Source organism: Pongo pygmaeus, chromosome 1 (genome assembly GCF_028885625.2).
Source record: "Pongo pygmaeus isolate AG05252 chromosome 1, NHGRI_mPonPyg2-v2.0_pri, whole genome shotgun sequence".
NCBI classification, from domain to species: domain Eukaryota; kingdom Metazoa; phylum Chordata; class Mammalia; order Primates; family Hominidae; genus Pongo; species Pongo pygmaeus.
Window position 1 is genome coordinate 135,974,716 of NC_072373.2, and position 19,754 is coordinate 135,994,469.

General features: G+C 45.0%; 1 protein-coding gene across 2 annotated transcripts in view; it reads left to right on the top strand.

The window, feature by feature from the left end:
• Window positions 1-8,621: 8,621 nt before the first annotated feature.
• ABCA4 (ATP binding cassette subfamily A member 4) overlaps window positions 8,622-19,754 on the top strand; it is a 127,107-nt gene continuing 115,974 nt past the window's right edge. For both annotated transcript variants that reach the window (XM_054475816.1, XM_063664591.1), the window contains exons 1-3: window positions 8,622-8,790; window positions 16,803-16,896; window positions 18,319-18,460. In XM_054475816.1, the coding sequence (XP_054331791.1) occupies window positions 8,725-8,790; window positions 16,803-16,896; window positions 18,319-18,460 (302 nt within the window). In that variant the 5' untranslated portion in view covers window positions 8,622-8,724. The remainder of the gene's footprint in view (window positions 8,791-16,802; window positions 16,897-18,318; window positions 18,461-19,754) is intronic.

The following is a 19,754-nucleotide window of genomic DNA, read 5'->3' on the forward strand; positions in this document are numbered from 1 at the left end:
CTCCACCCCACCCCCGTGCCTCCCTGGACTCCACGACGACTTCCCAAAGGTGTCTGGCCAGGTAGTTTATATGAATACATTCCCCGATCTTTAGTTTCCATATGTGTAGTCACCCCAAACTGATCTGCCTTCGGCAGAGCTTGAGGTGCCAGAAGAAGCCCCAAAGCAGCTGAAGATTGAGAAGGAAGTTGGTTCCACCGCTGGACGCAAACTTGACTTTGCTTTTCCTGGGGCCAGGAGACCACTGAATGGATTCAGCTGTCCTAGGCCAGAAGAAACCATACCTGGGAAAACAATTTCCAGAAAGCATTGTTATCAGTGCTAATTATTGGGTTAAACCGTCAAGCTGAACTGAGTAACAATACTCTTTATCTGTCATTTGCCAATGAATTAAATGAATATAATGGTGAGTGTATGTGTCTGGGTGAGAAGGGAGGGGGAGTTGCCTATGAATAATTTGTCCCCCTAAGATCTCTACACACTGTCTATAAGTTATTCTTCCATTTTAGATGACTGACTAAACTGCACTTTGCTTTAGAAATGATCAAAGGAGAGCAAAGTTAAGATGAGGCAATGAATCTGCACATAAGATTTCTCATTATCTGACTTAATCTCCTTATTGACCTCCTATGCAAATTTAAGTTAGAAGTCATGAGGATGAGCTCCCTCAACTCTCAGCCTCCACTCCCTCAGTGAATCGTATTTACTTCCTGGCCGCCTTTCCTGCAGTATCTGTGGAATGCAAGGTGCCCCTTCCCCTGCCCAGGGCTAATCCCACCTCCTCCACTTCTCGGGAACCCCATCAACCATCCCCCAGTAACTTTAGCATCTCTCTCTCAACCAGCTATCTCCCACACATTAACATGGTTCAATCTCTCCTGTCTTCAGGGAAAAGACCTCCTGGACCCAGTGTTCTCGTTCCCTCCAGCTGCTGTGGCCGTCACTCTTCCCTTTACAGTCTGGCCACTGGAAAGTAGCTCCAATCTCCAGGGTCTTGCTCTTCAACTCTCTGCTGTCTGGTTTCTGCCTCCCATTAAAACTGTTCTTTCAGAGGTCAGTTGTCAAATCCAATGGGCAGCTTTAAGTCTTTATCCTTCTAGGCCTTTCTTGAGTCATTTAGTACTGCAGACTGATCCTTCCTCCTGAAACATCCTCTCTCTGTGGCTCCCAGGGCACCCCTCTTTCCAGACTTTTCTCCATCATCTCTAGCTCATCCTGCTCAGCCTCCCTCACTGGGTTCTCTTCCTTCACCTGTTTAAAAATAAATAAATAAATAACAGACTATGATTGAAGTATACATACAGAGAAGTGCACAAATCTTAAGTTCACAGGTTGATCATTTTCACAAACAAAGCACTCCACGTAACTAGCACTCAGATCAAAAGATGATGTGTTTCCAGCACGCTTAGAAATGCCCTTGTGCCCATTCCAGCCACCAGATCCCCCGAAGAGTAACTACCATCTTGACTTCAAGCATTAGAGATGAGTTTTGCCTGTGCTTGAACTTTGTAAATGTAGGCTATGAATGCTCTGCCAGGCTTCTTTTGCTCAGCATTATGTATGGGAAAATTATATTTTTATAGATGTGGTTTATTCATGCTCACTGCAGTGAGAGATTTGGCTGAGAGAATATACCATAATTCATTTATCCATTCTTTTGTGACAAATATTTCCAAGTTTTGCTGTTAGAAGAGATGTTGTGATGAACACTTGTGTACCTGCCTTTTAAGTAATCAGTTCCCTAGATTTCCATCTTAGACCTTTCCCCCTACATAGTCCCCTGGAATATTTGGAATATTTGAGGAACTCTGGAATATTTGGAGGAGCTGATGGACAAAGATTGTTTAGACATAAAAGCAGTAACTCTCTTCTCATTCCCAAGAAAAACTCATGAAAATGTTCAAGTGAGTATTGTTTTTGCAAATAGTACTATTTTCATAAGCTAAACTTCAATATCTACATGTTAATCTAGTAGTAACAACAACCTGAGGTCCAAAATTATTACAGGCAAAGTGAAATTAGTACCAGCTGGTGTGCAAGATTTTCCTAGGGGAAATTCAATTAGTAAAATAAAATTTATTTCTCAGCTGATGGGCCCAATGATTCCACAATACCACTGAGTCCTTTAGTTCTATTAGTTTGGTCATTAATTTCTGCTCCACAATAATTAGAGATGAGGGGACCTCTTTTACTGTGTAAATTTTCCTAGCAATGAAAGGTAGAAAATTCGGCATGCCATTCTTGCTACAATGACCAGCTAAATCAAAGCAATATGCAATAGCTCCAAGCCACGTGGCTTACTAATAAGACCATGTCAAGTAAGAGAACAGTCGAGATTGATTAATAAGTAAAACTGAGCTGTAGGCATTTTAGGTAAAAGTAAAGTTCTGGAATTACATTTGCATCAAGTTTGTAAAGTTTTTTTAAGTGTTTTGTTATTCAATAACTCAGAAATTATTTTCATTTTGGTATAATTATCAGAAAAAAGTATGAATTTAAATTTACTGATATAGTTAGTAAGCTACAGTAATAGATATTAATCTTATTCTGTCTTGAGGAGGTAGGGGAAATGCCTTACCCTAAATCTTATGATTTTAAGTTTTTTCTCCTCCAAAGATATTTTAAAATATGGGACTTTTGGAGATATTTTTTCTGGAAAAATTCCTCTTCTCTGTGCCAAATTGTTTTGAAATATCCATCACTTCTCTCTGATGGTAAACTATGTGATATTGCTTCTATTTTTGAAAACAAAGGAAAAATATTTTTACAGTTTCATTTTGAGGCGCTTTAGAAAGAATTCTGGTAATGCTGAGTGAACGATAAATAAATTTGAAACAAAAGTCGATTCAGAATTGGAAACAAATATTTCACTTGATTCATTGGCCATAAAAGGATTTGGAGAATCAGATATCATTTTAATGTTTTTATAACCTATGAAAGCACTTCCGTTCCAGCTAGTAATGTGCAATGGTTGATGTATTTTGAACTTGCCACACATCTTCCTACTTGGCTTGACACTGCTTAGCAAGTTTTGAAAACTTGTGAGCCTTTTCTTAAGAGATGCAGGAATTGCTAATATTGGGTATTTTGGATTTCTTTTACTTTCTTAGAAGATACTCATGACAGTACGTCTCTTCTCCTTTAAATTTTGCTGCAACTCCATTGGATTATGTTAGTATGTATAATACTTATATTATTATTGCAATCATGGACCTACCCAGGAATTTTATTCATATACTGTGGAAGCCAAATTTGAACTAATTTAGGCAAAAGGAGGTTTTATTGAAAGGATCGGAGTGTTTTACTGCTGATCTTCCTGAAGAGGAGGGAACAGCTGTCTCCCAAGGACAGCTGGAACCAGGGACTCAGCTACAACTGGGACCCATGCTCTCGCCTCGGCCTCTCTGTGCATTCCCTTCATTCTCTGTTACTGCAGATCAAATTTCTCCTAGTGGCAGGGAACACAGCCTCAGGTCCTCTGCTAGCCTATGTGGCATTTTTATGCAAATTAGAAAAGGTGCTCCTTTGGGTGGATGCAGCCTCGTGGTTGTATAGTTTGGTGAGCAGAAGACGCCTTTGTGAAAGGAAAAAGGTACCTCCTTTGCTAGGATGCAGCCCTATACCAGGGTCCCGGGCTTGTTTAGCAAAAACAAGTGAAATCCAGTCCCCAGTCTTTGCTTAGGCCCCTGCGTACACAAACTGAACCTAGTGACCCAGCATGGCCTCTAATTTCTCATCACTTCTGTACTTCTGTAATGATTAACCCATGCTTCTCACAGATCCATGCCCCAAATTTCTGTGAATAGGCCCTGATTGGCCCAGCTAAGATCATGTGACTGCGCATGACCAATCCACTTTGGCATTAACACGCCTACTGCAGACTCTTCCCTTGGCGCTGGAGTCACTCCTAGAAAAGAGCAAATCTTTGTGAGCCAGACAGTCAACCTGCTGGCAGCTTCCACTCAGCCTTGGAGTTTTTTCTATGTGTAACTTTCATAAACTGAGCCTTATTTATTTATTGCACTATCATCTCATGAAATATTATTGCGTAAGCTGAGGAAACATGTTATTCATGATGATTGGAGTTTCAAGTTTTAATTGTACAATGATTTAGTTTTGAGTTTGGTAGAAATAAAATCAAATTTAAAAATCGGATATTTTTCATCTTACATTATGATGTCCCAAAACTGCCTTTATGCTTGTGACATAGAGTCATAATGTCTTCTCATTCCACCTATAATCACTGTTTGAAATAAACATATGTCTAATGTTATATCTGGGGACATTCTATTTTCTTCAGCTTGTTGCAGGTGAATTGATGGTGATCTTTTGGTATTGGTTTCATTATCAAATTTATCTCCACTCCAAAATTACAGTAATTTCAAAGTAATTTTGTCTATATATTTTTCCATAACTTTTCTTCCAAATAGAAACTTTAAAAAGTTATAAATTACTTCTCTCCACTACTGAATTTTTGTTTGCAGAATAACTGATGTAAGTAGCAGACTGCCTCTTCCTAGTTCAACCCTCAGGAATAGAAGTGAGAAGATCTTTAAAACTTCACCATTTTCCTTGACTTGTTTATAATTCTGAATGTAAATGTGAATTGATGTGGTCTATCGCTTAACATCACAACTCTCAATCTGTGTGCAGGGTTGTAGCTCAAAACTACTGCCAGGACCACATCAATTTCATATTCACCCTGATCAATGTGTGTTAATGGTGATAACTGTGAGAATGAAATGTACGGTTATCAGTATCATTTTTGACTCACTAGGTATATTCTCAGAAATATATGAAAAAACTAAACACAGCTTTTAGTTTGACATAATTTTTAAACAACTGGAGTTACCTTGGGAGAAAAATCCTACCAAATATCTATAATATTGAAAGAGTAAAAAAGAGATAAATGTCCTTAACATCATTAATCATTAGGGACATGCAAATCAAAACCACAGTGAAATACCATCTCACACCCATTGGATGGCAATGATAAGAAGAAAAACAGAGCATAACAAGTGTTGGCCAGGATGTGGAGAAGTTGGAACCATTGTGCACTGCTGATTGGAATGTACAATGGCGCAGCTGCTAAGGGAAATAGTATGGTAGCTCTTCAAAAGATAAACAGTTATACCATTCGATTCAGTAGTTTCACTCCTAGGTATATACCCCAAAGAATTGAAAGCAGAATCTCAAATATTTGTACACTTATGTTCATAGCAGCATTACTCACAATAGCCGAAAGGTGGAAACAACCCAAATGACCCTGGATGGACGAATGGATAAACAAAATGCGGTCTATACCGACAATAGGATATTAATTGACCTTAAAAAGGAAAGAAATTCTGGCCAGGCGCGGTGGCTCACACCTGTAATACCAGCACTTTGGGAGGCCAAGGCAGGAAGATCACCTGAGGTTGGGAGTTTGAGACCAGCCTGACCAACATGGAGAAACCTCATATCTACTTAAAATACAAAAAAAAATTAGCCAGGCATGGAGGCGCATGCCTGTAATCCCAGGTATTTGGTAGGCTGAGGCAGGAGAATCACTTGAACCCAGGAAGCGGAGGTTGCGGTGAGCTGAGATTGCACCATCACACTCCAGCCTGGGCAACAAGAGCGAAACTGCATCTCAAAAAACAAACAAACAAAAAAAGAAATTCCGACACATCTGCTATGGTCTAAATTATGTGTTCCTCTAAAATTCATAAATTGAAATCCTAACCCCCAAGGTGATGGTATTAGGAGGTGAGGCTTTGTGGAGGTGATTAGGTCATGAGGGTACAACCCTTGTGAATGGGATTAGTGCCCTTATAAAAAGAAGCCCAAGAGAGACCCCTTTTCCCTTGCACTGGATGAGGTCACACCAAGAAGGTACCATCTGCATGTCAGGAAATAGGCCCTCACCAGACACCAAATCTATTGGCACCTTGATCTTGGACTTCCCAGCCTGCAAAGCTGTGAGAAATAAGTTCCTGTGTTTATAAACCACCCAGTTTATGGTATTTTGTTATAGCAGCTCAAACAGATTAAGATGGCTTGCTACAACATAGATGAACTTCAAAGATTATGCTTTTCTATGATTCCACTTAGATGAGGTACCTAGAGTAGTCAAGTTCATTGAGACAAAATAGAGTGGTTGGCAGGGGCTAGGGGGAGGGAACACTGGGGAGTTAGTGTTTAATGGGTACAGAGTTTCCAGTTTTGTGAAATGAAAAAGTTCTGAAGATGGATGGTGCTGATGGCTGCATAACAATATGAATGTATTAACACTACTCAACTGTACACTTAAAATAAGGTTCAAATGATACATTTTATTTCACGTATGTGTCAATCTCAACAAACAGATTTGTTCAGGCAAGAAAACTGGTTAGATGGGAATAATACTATTAGAGCATCATCAATTGAATATTAACAAAGTGCTCATAGTTTAACTTTCTAGCTCAATGAAGAATGGACGATTTTGAAACTATGACAGAACATTATTTATATAGCTGATGTCTTTGGGAATTGGAAGGAGGCATATTCCTTCACCAGCTGTGGCTCCCCTTCAGCAACCTCATATACTCTCCAAGCTTCTCTTTCCTGGGTCACCTGTTTAATCACTCCCAGGACTTAATCTTCCACCTATATGTTGACCACTCACAAATCTATGTCTCCATCTCACAAGCTTATTCTTGACTCCAGACCCAAGTATTCAACTGCCTGCTGAATATATGTGGTCAGATGTCATAGAACTTCAGCTTCAGTATATCAAATGCAAACCCCTGTTCTCTCCCACTGCCTCCTAATCCCCACTGGCCTTCCTCTGGCATTCCCTCCTCAGTTATGAGCACCACTGTCTCACTAGCCAGCCAGTCAAGCCCCAAACTCCATCTAGCTGACTTCTGCCTCTTCCTCACCACCCTCTTCCAGTAACTCATCCAGCACTGCTGTGTCTCCTTCCTTCCTATCCCTCCAGTCCCTCCCCTTCTCTCCATCATGGCTATCACTGCATGGTTCAGGCTCTCTGGCTCCCCCCAAACCACCCCCACATTGCTGCCAAGGTGAACTGACTACTCTTGGCAGCCACTGGATTAAAATCTTTCATCACCTTCTGCATGATAAAACCCATATCCTTTAGCATGTAACAAGGTCTTAATGATTCTGCCAGAGCTTGCTTGGGGGTAGCCTGCACTTGTGGGCCACTCCAGTCACTTCACAGGTGCTCAGTAAATCTCAGTTGAATCAGTCATCATCATCATCATCATCAATTTTTCAGTCTGGTTCCTGTCTCCTTTTCCAGCATCCTCCATTCATAGCCTTCACTCCAGCCATGTTTCACTTGTGGTTTTCCTGGGCAAGATAAGCTATTCCTCCCTGTCTTTACAGAGTTTAAATGACTCACTTGTTCAAGTACCCACCGTTGTCATGTGGGACCCTGAGCAAAGTACTTAATCTCACTAAGCTTCACGTTCCTCATCTGTAAAACAGCAAATATGGACCTCACAAAATTGTAGTGAGGCTAAAATGAAATAACATATGCAAAAGCAGTTTATAAATCACAAACTTACTATAAAATGTTATTTTGTAATTCTGCAAGCTTGTCTTAAATGCCATCACCTCCAAGGAGCCTTTTTGCCATCGTAAGCAGAAACCGTCTCTCTCTTCTTGGAAGCCCCACCATGCACAGCCTATGGGCCCTCATCACACTCCTTGAGTTATTTGAGTTCAAGTCCCGTGTTTACAACCAGACCGCAAACTCTATGAAGTCAGCATCCATTCCTCTCTGTGGTTCTCCCTCCGCCCCATCCGGGTCTCAAGGGTCTAGAGTCTTTCAAAGAGAATACATTCTGAGATTTGAGGAGGCAGAGACAAAAAGTTCCATGGCGAAGTGCCAGGGAGGCTTCTGTTTGGGGTGTCCCTTGGGATCACAGATCCCTCACCTGGTGATGAGTCAACCCAGCACCACCCCATTGCAGGGCTGGAATGACAGTAATGGGTCCACCTGCTGCCTGTCCTCATGCCTGCACCCCAGTCAGACATTGCAAGTCAATCACGGCTCTGTCCTGCTGAGCCTGGAGTGTTTCAGTGCCTTTTCCATCACAGCACCAGGCAGCCACTACTAGCTGATCAATTTCAGCACAAGAGATAAACATCATTACCCTCCGCTAAGCTCAGAGATAACCCAACTAGCTGACCGTAATGACTTCAGTCATTACGGAGCAAGATAAAAGACTAAAAGAGGGAGGGATCACTTCAGATCTGCTGAGTGAGTAGATTGGACTTAAAGGGCCAGTCAAACCCTGGCTGCTGGCTCATGGCGGGCTCTTGCCGAGGACAAATGTCCAGCCTATATTTATGCAAAGAGATTTTGTTCCAAACTTAAGGTCAAAGATACCTGAAGACATCCCCCTCAGGAACCCCTCTCATGGAGAAGAGTGCCTGAGGGTCTTGGTTTCCCATTGCATCCCCCACCTAAATTTCACTGGTGCCCAGCCACTTGTGTCTTTAGGGTTCTCTTTCTCTCCCTAAAAGGGAGCCAACACAGTGTCGGCCTCCTCTCCCCAACAAAGGGCTTATGTGTAATTAAAAGGGATTATGCTTTGAAGGGGAAAAGTAGCCTTTAATCACCAGGAGAAGGACACAGCGACCGGAGCTGGAGGCACTCTTAGCAGCGTTTATGTCCTTTGCCGTCTGGGGGGCCTCAGCTCTGACCAATCTGGTCTTTGTGTGGGCATTAGCATGGGCTTCGTGAGACAGATACAACTTTTACTCTGGAAGAACTGGACCCTGCGGAAAAGGCAAAAGGTAATAGTTACTGTCTGTGGTTTAAAAATGAGGTGTGGAGCAAATAAACAGGTTGGAAGTGTGGGATAGGGTGGTGGAGCAGGGTAGGGGGTTGTGAGCAGTCAGTGGGCTTGTCGCCGATTAGCACTGAAGCAGTGTTTAGCTGGATGGCCGCTCTGTGGTCCCCTCTGACTGTGCCCTTCCTAGGAAAATGTGTTTCTCTGTCCTCAGCCGCATGAAAATCTTTTGCCCACCATGCCTGTCAATCCATTGCCTGCCCGCCCCTCCCCCACCCCCTGTTTTACACCTGCCCGTCCAGTCTACCTCACTCTAGGGCATCCACACTGAGCAGTGGGAAGAACCTTAAGCCCTGAAGAGCAGGCCAAAGGCAAGCAAGAACCCCCTTGAATAGCTTCCCAGCTTAGTGAGGCCTTATTTCATTGATTCTCTGAGGCACATTGTTTTTTCACATGTTAGCATTTCTGAAATTGGGATGTAGCTCACGATCAAGTCACAGTTTAACTGGATACATTATTTTTCTTTCTTAGTGGTGCAGAAAAATAACAGTGCATCTTACAATTGACTGCGTCCTAGATTCTGTGAGATGCAATACATTATTAACCATCACGCACATTTCCTGAACTCTTTCAATAAGCAGACACCAGGCTGGGTTAGACTAGAGCCCTAAAAGTGCGACACAGATTCCACCCTGGACTGGCTTCTGTGCTGCCTGGGAAAACCCAAAGTATGTTTTGAGACCAAGAGCAACATAAAGTAGCATAGGCGGAATGTTCCATGAGAAGTGCGGGCAAAAGGTGCCAGAGATCAGAGAACACCTAGACTGTACATGTAAATGACAACTGGCTTTGTGCATTATTTCTGGGAAAGGATAAGGAGTGACTGTAGAACTGTAAAGAAAGAATGCACTTTGCTACAGCCTTGCAGAGTCGTGCAAATGCCAATGACTAAAGGAGCTGAAAGAGGAAGGAGGGGAGAAGGGGTGGGGGCTGGGTAGGGATGAGATTAGGACCATGGGAGCTGCAAGCCGCTGGGGAGAGCAGGAGGAAAGGGAGGGAGATCTGCTTTAGGCGAGAAGAGAACAGTATTTGTTCCAAATCTCGGTTCAGAATAAGTTCATGTAGGTGATGGGGCCAACTGGACAGGTGAAGGCCTATGAGTGTCTCAGTGAGGGTCTCCTTAGAGTTTAATATGAAAAGGTATTAGCTAAGTACAGAGCTGGTACCTGAGAGAGTAAAAGAAAACTTAAAGGTATCATGGAGGTAGCAATTGCAGGACACAACTCCCACCCCTAGGGCTGAGAAAACCAAGAGAAGAGACAGGAATTATTAAGACTTGGAACATAGATGAGAGGTCTGTGGAACTGACATTAGGACTTGGGAGGAAGGCGTGCATTGAGGCTGCTGCTGGATCTCTGAGCCTGACTTCGGGTCTGGACCCCTGAGGAGAAAGCCCTGGCAGGTTGGTGCATGTGGAGCCGAGGGACAATAGCTTAACAACCAGCCTAAAAGAGAGCAGCATGGGACACGCTTCAACCATGCGCATGGATGGCTCCAAAACCTGTGTGTGGCTGGCCCAAGACGTAGGGAGGCTGCAGGGGGAAGATGCGAGTTAGACCTGGCTTGCCTGGGAAGCACCATTGTCCTCAGGTCACTTTCCTCTGTCGAGGCTGGTGCTGAAGTTATCTGTTGTCCCCAGGGGCCAAGTATTAAGCGTAATCAGAAACTCAGTCCTTTCTTCTAGGAGCTTCCCTTCTTGCATGAAAATCCTGATAAAACTGGAAAAAAAAACCTCATGATTAAATTTATTCATGTATTCATTCTTTCCTTCTATCAGAAAATAATCTCCAGGCACTGTGCTAGGTTCGTGGGTATACAACGGCAACAAGACCTCCCAGCCCCTGCCTATGTGAGGCATCTGTGGATTGTGGAGGAAAATCCAATATGCCATTGTTCTCTCTTTCCCATAAGAAATTACAACTCTCAGTTCATTTTATTCTCACTGTGCTCTTTGTGACCCTCAAAGGGGGTCACATGATAACTGAGGACTGTAGCTGCTCGCCTAAAATGAACCCATTCCTGTGACGCTCGTGGTGCTGTGACAGAGAATAACCCTGTTTTCAGAATGCTCTGGTGCCCTCCTTCTCCATCTGGCCTTTCCCTGGCGTGGGTGGGAGACTCCTGCTCAGGGACTCTGCCTTCCCCACAGTGTGCTCCCAGGGAGACGGAGCCGCTCAGGCTGAGGGCCTTGGCCAGGGCATCTCCCAGGGCTGGGCCTGGTCTGGGCTGGTGTTCACTGGATGCCATCCTGATGGCCTGGAAATTGAGATTTCTGTCTGGCGCGCCTCCCGATGGCTCCCCACCTGCTACCACATTCCAGGAGCTTCCAGGATGTCTGGGTAAGACAGAGGCACCCCCAACAGATTCAGTAGCTCTGAGAGGGATCTGTGGCTCCTTCCTAAGCTTTCGGTTCTTCGGGAAACTTCTGCCTCTAGAAGAGGGTCCCTCTAAGAAAAGTACAACCACCCAGCCCATAATTCAGCTCCCAGGTTTTCCCTCAAACCTCTATGCCTCCTGTAAGCAGAGCAAGAGTAAAAACAGATACCAAATTTCCTCATTCCTCAGCTCCCAATCCCTAAGGGCATAAGATGAAAATCTTCAGATCTCTGCTTTCCTCCCTCTTTTTTTCTTCCTCTGTTAACGTATGTCAAGTGTTACTAAGTGTCTGGCACTGTACTAAGTGCATCACCTCCCTGAACTCTCCCAACAGTTCCACGAGAGAAGCCTCTCTGTGATCCCCCCGGTACTGATGAGGTCACTGAGGCTCCAGAGAAGGATTAGTAACTGGTGGGGTTGGACCTGGGATTCACACCCATGCTGCGTGACCCGGGACATGCAGGCATGGCCATTACACCACACTGACCCCTGTGGATCGAGATCTATCCAATAGTCTGGTCACTGATATCACTAAGATAGCGTGGCCATATAATTTATCATCCAATCAGGGCAGTTTTGCAAGTGAAAGGGAGCACTATTAATAATTGCACTGGGACAATAAATGTAAACCAACACTGGACCTGGCAAACTGGGATGTGTGTTTGCCCTATACCAAGGTGAGCTAGACACAGCCACTGCCTTCATGGAGTTCAGAGCCAGGCAGGAGCGGCTCCCACGTATAATTACTGTGCAGCACAACGTGGGGACCGTGGAGTAGAAGGAAACACGGGTGGGAGGTGAGGAGGAGGTCTGGGAGCTCAGAGGAGGCACCGGGGCTGGAGAGGGTGAGAGAAGACTTCCCAAAGAGTTCATCCTGATAACGTGCATTCCCGATGACGAAGAGCTCTCTCCACGGCACAAGACAAATATACATCTGCCCGTGTCGGCTGTGGACCTGGCGCTGTGTCAGGGAGGGTTTATGAAGAACACTAGGTGGGTCTCTTGGTGTCATCCCTTCATCCCAGCTTCTGGGTTAGGACGGATATCTGGAGGAGGCCTGAGGACTCATGAAAGTGGGGCGCTAATCATTTTTTGGACACCACACCCCGGAGCACCTGGGACAACTGTGGCCTTTGTCCTGGGCCCAGCATCAAGCCGAGAATGTGGCAAGTACAGAGAGGCTGGGCACCAACTCCAGTGTACCCAGGCTCTGGGTCATGTTTATCCAGGCTAAGAATTCTGTCCTGGTTCTCGGTGCAGAAGGAAGAATCATGGGGCTCATTTTAGGCCTTGGCTGCCTTCTGTTAAATTGAAAACAGAGCAGGAAGGAAGAAAATTTAACAGGCTCAGTTCTAAAACAACAAGCATAACTGTGCCCTTGCCAGAAACCCCTCCTCCCCGTGTCAGTTGAATGGTAAAGAGAGGAGGGGAGGTGAGAGGGAGAGAGAGAGAGAGAGGAAGAGAGACAGAGAAAGGAAAGAAAGGAAAGAAGAAGAAAGAAAAAGAAGAAAGGAAGGAAGGAAGGAAGGAAGGAAGGAAGAAAGAAAGAAAAGAAAGAAAGAAAGAAAGGAAGGAAGGAAGGAAGGAGAAAGAAAGAAAGAAAGGAAGGAAGGAAGGAAGGAAGGAAGGAAGGAGAAAGAAAGAAAAGAAAGAAAGAAAGAAAAAGAAAAAGAGAAAGAAAAGAAAGAAAGGCGGAAGGGAGGGAGGGAAGGGGAAAAGAAAAGAAAAAGAAAGAAAGAAGGAAATACCAGTTTGGGAAAAAAGAATTTTCCACCAGCCCTTCTGAGCCTTGGCTGGGCTTAATTAAAGTTACAGACATGTGTAAAGGGCAGGGTAGGGGAGTCTGAGCTGCTGAGAAAACATGTTTTTAATTATACTGTGGAATTTCTCCCTGGGGTATGCCTGTGCGCAGTTAAGCGTCAAGGACAGGGATGCCGCTCTGGGGCGGGGGTGCTGAGCATGATTTTGGAAGCCGGCAGAAGAGGCTATTGTGAAAACCAGACCTGTCAGGCTAGGAAAAGAATGGCTGGTGGTCTTTGACCAGGGAGTGACGTGTGAAATGCAGCACCCGCCCCCACCCCCCGCCAAAAACAAACAAACACACTCTCACAGAGTTAGAACAACAGTGACCTCTCAACAAATATTTTTCAAAGATTACCAACCAACCATTACCTAGAGCGGCGGTTCTCAACCTTGGCTGCACGTTGGAACTACCTGAGAAGTGTTAAAAAGAAGAACCCTGATGTCCCATGCCCCAAGATTCTGATGTAGTTGATCTGGGGCATGACCTGAGACTCCGGCATGTTTTCAGCCTGCAGCCACATGAGAAGTGCTGACCTAATCAACAGGGGTGATTATTTGAGGGGCGGGGACTATAGGCAAAAAACGACAGCCTAATTCAAGGATGAGAAGAGGTCACAGGTGAGGTAGGAACAGTCCTAGGGCCAGACAAAGAAGGAAGGGAGAAAGGAGGTGCTGATCCCTCCCCTACTCCTGAGAGGAGGCCTTTAAGTCACCGTGCCTTGTGGAGACCAGATTCTTCAAAAATACAAGAATGAGTGAGTGAGGGAGTGGGTGGATGCCAGGAGAGTGTGTAACAAGCCTTGCAAGGAAGGATGACAATGCACTAGCTTGGTTTGGAAATTTTACCCCTGGAACAGGCAGGCCAAGCTGGCTGGTCCCCTCCCTGGTACACAGCCCTCCCTCTTTATATATGGAGCAGGGGACGGTGTGTGGCTGGTTTCTTAGGAAGCACCATGGTTCCAAGCCGGCAACTGGGGAGTTCTGAATCCAAAAAGGAGGGAGATGAACGTAAGTGGAGGGCAGGCCTACAAGGTTGTAGATAATCTTAATTCTATCTCCTTACTCTTCTGCCTTTGCAACATCCCTGTGATCTTGCGACAACCCTGTAAGGCAGTAACAAATGGCTCATGTTTATTGAGTGTTGCCTCATGCCATATTGTGCTTTCGTGTTTAACACAGTTGTCTCATTTCACCCTCACGACTGCTCTGGGAGGTAGGTCCTGGTATCACATCCATTTCACAGATGAGACCGTGTGGCACAGAAGAGTTGTGTGGGTTGCCCAAGGTCACATAGCTAAGATAGAACAGGCTGGATAGGAACCCCAGTAACTTGACCTCAGAGTAACCTTCTCTTAACCCTGAATGTACACTGTAGGAAAAATGAGCAGTCCCATTTCAGAGAGGAGAAAACTGAGACTCAGAGGTTAAGCAAGCCCCAAAGTGGTTGTTAACCCAGATCTTCCCACTAACTCCCAAATCAGCATCAGTGTTTAACATACCAGACCTCTCCCAGATAGATGTTGCCGCATGGAAGACAGCCGATCTACGTGGTAGAAAGCCAGTATTGCAAGCAGTTGTCTAAAGGAGTCAAATGTGTTGGATTTGAACTGGATGTCTCATTTCTTTGGTAAAGACAATGGGAACAACTTCCAGGTTTCATCAATTGCTCCTATCACGCAAAGTTGCTATCTTGCTGAACTTGTTCCCCAACATTACCCACTGATGGAATGATCCAGAATGGAAGACAAGACACCAATGTACATGACCCTGGGGGAGGCTGTTTCTTAAATCTACAGACTGTTGGTGACCTGAGCCCCATGTCACCAAAGGCTTTCCTGGAGAAGCCTCCTAGACCAGTCTTGACAAAGGCTCACTCATTCCGTGGATATTTATTGGGCACCTATTATGAGTTCTGCCCCATGTGGGGTGCTGGAATCACAGTAGTGACAACGACAGATGAGGTTCCTGTCCTCAGGAAGCTTACTACCCTTGAGGGCTTCACTTACTTGGAGGAGTGATGACGCTGAAGTACAGTGTGCGTTAAGAAGCGGAAGTCCAGGGCCAGGAGCGGTGGCTCACGCCTGTAATCCCAGCACTTTGGGAGGCCGAGGCGGGTGGATCACTAGGTCAGGAGATCAAGACCATCCTGGCTAACACGGTGAAACCCCGTCTGTACTAAAAATACAAAAAAATTAGCCGGGCATGGTGATGGGCGCCTGTAGTCCCAGCTACTCAGGAGGCTGAGGCAGGAGAATGGCATGAACCCTGGAGGCGGAGCTTGCAGTGAGCCAAGATCGTGCCACTGCACTCCAGCCTGGACGACAGAGCGAGACTCTGTCTCAAAAAGAAAAAAAAGTGCCTCATGGAGAGTCTATTCTTTTCTTCCCATATTGTGTGCGTGTGTGCATGCTTCCTCCAACACATCCTCCCTATACATATTTTGAGTAAAACATCTTGTAAAAAGTTACAGCTACATAATCACCACCTGCCCCTAAATAGTTTTTGCTTTTTCTTTCTTCAATGCATGATCATTTTCCCCCATCAATTTATTTTTTAGTTTCTTATAATCTGGTTGCCAGTAGGCTGTTTTTTAAAAAGCAGGACATGATTTGTTCTTACTAGCAGGAAAGGAGCATTTATTGAGCCTCTGCTATGATGTCTTTTATTTTGCTGAGAGCCTATTTACATTTCTTTGAGAGGAAAACAACAAAGGGTTACATGAAAGACCATGTGAATAGCCCCTAGCTGATCTATTAAACTTGCTATTCCCCGGCCAGCTGCTTCAGATCTCCTTCAGATCTTATGTGTTTCCTTCCTAAGGTCCCTGGAGTAAGGGTTGCATAGAACTATTCTACTCTCCAATTCACGTGTCCCTCTCCCTCTTCCTCTCCATAATTCCACATCTCCAACCCCCACCCCTATGTGCAATGCCACAGGGTGTGGACTGCCACAGCCACTGGATCTGCTTTCGGAGTCAAGAGTCTTTAAGCTCCAAATGGAACCGAAATTTAAATGCCAACTTTCAACCATATGTTAACATCAGCAGCCTGTTCCAATGTAAAAACCCATGGCAGTGTGCCCTGCTTTGTTTCTTTAAGCAATAGAAACTTGAAGGAAACATGTTGGTAGGCTAGATTTTTGTTGGCTTTGCTATGGATCACAGTCATTTATTCGCTCATTCATTCATTCATTCATTAAATGACCGCATTTGCAAGGGCAAGGTAATGGGGAAGGCCAGAAAGGACACTGGCCCCAGAAACAGGAGGCTGGATTTTGGTTCTGATGCTGCCACAGCTGATGTGACACTGCACAGGTCACCTGCCTCCTCTGAGCCTCTTTCCTTATCCGCAGAGTGAGTGGTTACAGAGAAATCTTTACTACCTGTTAGATCAGCATTACCTGGGAGCTTGTTAGAAATGCAAGCTCTGCTGGTGCCATACTGAATCCAAATCTGCATTCATGTGCATAGTGACAGTTAAAATGCACTGAAGCAGAGGATCTTGATGATCCTTTATGAAAGTCTCATGCTAATGCAGTTTTCTAAAATAGAGGCAGAGTGGAACCCAGATGGACACAAAATCTGGTTGATATAATAAAACTAGGTAGATGGTGTATGGTGGGGAGGGGGTAAAGGAAGGAAACTGTTTAAGTAAAGATACCACAACCAAAGTCCTACTGCACACATGGGATCTAGGGAGGGGTGTGTCTGCTCTGGGTACGTTTTCTATAATCTCTTAGCACCACTGAACTTTCTCTCTTTTTGTTTTGTTTTTCCAGATTCGCTTTGTGGTGGAACTCGTGTGGCCTTTATCTTTATTTCTGGTCTTGATCTGGTTAAGGAATGCCAACCCACTCTACAGCCAACACGAATGTAAGCATAGCAGGGTAGCTTGGGCAAGCCCTGAAGAGACATTGGTCTGGGCCTTTTGTCTAGAAAGATCTTGGGGTGGGGGTGTGGGGATCAGATCTGCTTATCATCATTTCATGTCTATGATGCATGTAACAGATTTATCAATGTTACACAAATTATAATTTTTAAAAAGTCTTTAGAGACAGGGTCTCATTCTGTTGCCAAGGCTGGAGTACAGTGTTAGGACCATGGCACACTGCAGCTTCTATCTCTTGTGCTCAAGTGATCCTCCTACCTGGGCTTCCAAAGTGCTGGGATTATAGGCATGAGCCACTGCTCCCAGCTAATTTTTTTGTTTTTTGTGGAGACAGAGTCACTACATTGCCCAGGCTGGTCTGGAACTCCTGGCCTCAAGTGATCCTCCCACCTCAGCGTTCTAAAGTGCTGGGATTACAGGCATGAGCTGGGATTACAGCATTCTAAAGCGCTGGGATTACCTTGTCCAGCCCAAATTTTCATGTTTTAATCCTACACATTCTAAGCAAATACTTGTGTGTAGTTACTAAGGGACTGTGCACTTATTTTTGTTTGCTTCGTTGTTGCTAGTTTTTATTTTTTGTACCTAAACTCTCTCATTTTAAAGAGAACAGATTTGTAGATGAGTTCTCTAAAATATTTCAGAAATCAATATAGAGAATATGTTATACATGGTGCCAGAGAAAAACGAGGACAAGAGATGCTGTACAATTGTACTGAGGAAAAATTTTATTTCTTGGACCCCTGAGGTGTCTGCAGACCTGAAAGGAACCTAGTGAGAGCCTCTGTTACACTCTGTCCCTGTGGGAAAGCCTTCACCTGGTTTCTGGCCCTCTATGCAGTGAATGTGGAAGCCTCAAGCATTATGCAAAGCTTCCCAGTCCTCTATTCTTGATCTTCACTCTCTCGTTCATGAGTTTCAGGCCCCAGTTCTGAATCAGCCTCCTGTCCATCAGACTCTTCTTTACCTCTCCCCGAGGAGCCCATATCCTGCAGCCCTACTGCATGCTTGGGGTAGGTGCTCATTTCACCGTGGCTGAAGGAATAGACGAGCCTCTGCTCAAGCAGCAGCAGCAACTGCATGGAGGCTTCTTGAACTAACACTCCTATGCCCCTCTCGGCACAAAATGATGTGTGCCCCCTTGCTTCCCCTTCATATTTCCACCCATGCCTATTACAACATCCGTCTGTCTCCCCACTACACTGGGAGCTTGAGAGAAGAGGCCATGTCTCTAGCACCCAGCACAGGGACTGGCACACATGAGATGCTCCTGCTTCTTCAATTCTGAGAATGAAGGAGGACATCAGAGGGGCCCGGGCCCCTTCCCAAAAAGGCCAACTCCTAGGTCTGCATCCTGCTTGGTCTCCATGACTAATCCTGTCTTGTCCTCATTTTCTGTTTTAAAGGCCATTTTCCCAACAAGGCGATGCCCTCAGCAGGAATGCTGCCGTGGCTCCAGGGGATCTTCTGCAATGTGAACAATCCCTGTTTTCAAAGCCCCACCCCAGGAGAATCTCCTGGAATTGTGTCAAACTATAACAACTCCATGTAAGTGTTGAGATCCCTACTATGCGGGGGAGGAAGTTGCACACCCCTTCACGTGCTGAAATGCACACGTGTGTGCACGGAGCATGGAGCACTGAGTGTTCTTGTGGCTTGCTGAGCCCCTAACCTCTTAGGAGCAGAGCAGTTTTCCTCTCTGGAACATTCTGTTAACTGTCAGGGCACTTGGGGAGAAATCTCCAAGCCAAGGCCACATGCACAAAATTTCTTGGTCCTTATATCCCCAGAATGTGACCTGGAGTCTGGTGGCAGCCCCCTGCAGAGATGTGTCCACCGCCTTCTGGTCATTGACCTGCTTGGGTGGAGTGAATTATTGTAGGAGAAAAACTCAGTTCCCTTACCCTGATCAACCTGGACAGATCTCTCTTCCTTTAAAAGCTTTTTTGGACATCTAAGGGCTAGGAAAAATGTCAGGGAGCATTGAGAAGGTAAATGAAGTCAGATTTACAAAGTGAAGTTTACTTCTTGGGAGAAAAATACAATTTCCAAATCCTCTGTTGTGATTGCCATCGGCCCCCTGGAGTGGTGAGATCTTGGAATATGGCTCCGGTGCAGTGGCTCTTCACTGTGGGCCTGCAGGCCATTCTGAAAAGCTGATGAAAACCAATGACCCCTCTCCCAAGAAAAATGGCCACATACCAAACATTACACTGTACATTTGATTTCAGGAAATTGTAGTTGTCAGGTTAGTAGCCTCAGGTCTAGGGTCAAAATTCAAGTCGAATCCCACAGGAAGAGGGTCTGCCTTTGGAATTCCCTTTCAGAGCACTGGGAGAACATCATGGGAACACATCCTAGAGACAGAGGCCTAGGGTGTGGACAGGGCCATCCCTCAACCGCTGTGCTGACCTTAAGCAGCACCTTGTGCAGCCCATACCTGAAGGCCACCAGCAAGGGCCTACTGGGGAGCAGGCTTTACCCTACCTGTATAAACACCAGGCTAGGTGAAAACTGAGATACCTGGTTACTTTAGTTTTTTCCGTGGAGGAGCTCAGTATGATTCTTCCAGGAGAAGCCTGCCTTTAGACTACAAAGAAAAAAAAGTTTGATAGATCAACCTAATGATTGGAGGTGGCCTTCCCAACTGTGAACAAACTATGGCTGCATGTGCCCTACAATGGCAGAGTTGAGTAGTTGTGACAGAGACTGTATGATCTGTAAGCCTGTAATTTTTATGTTTGCTGACCCCCGGATTACAGGATGATAGAAGAGGAAACATCTGTCTTCCTAGCACAGTCAAGGAAGTGGCATTTAGCAGGACTCATATTGCTGCAAGCAG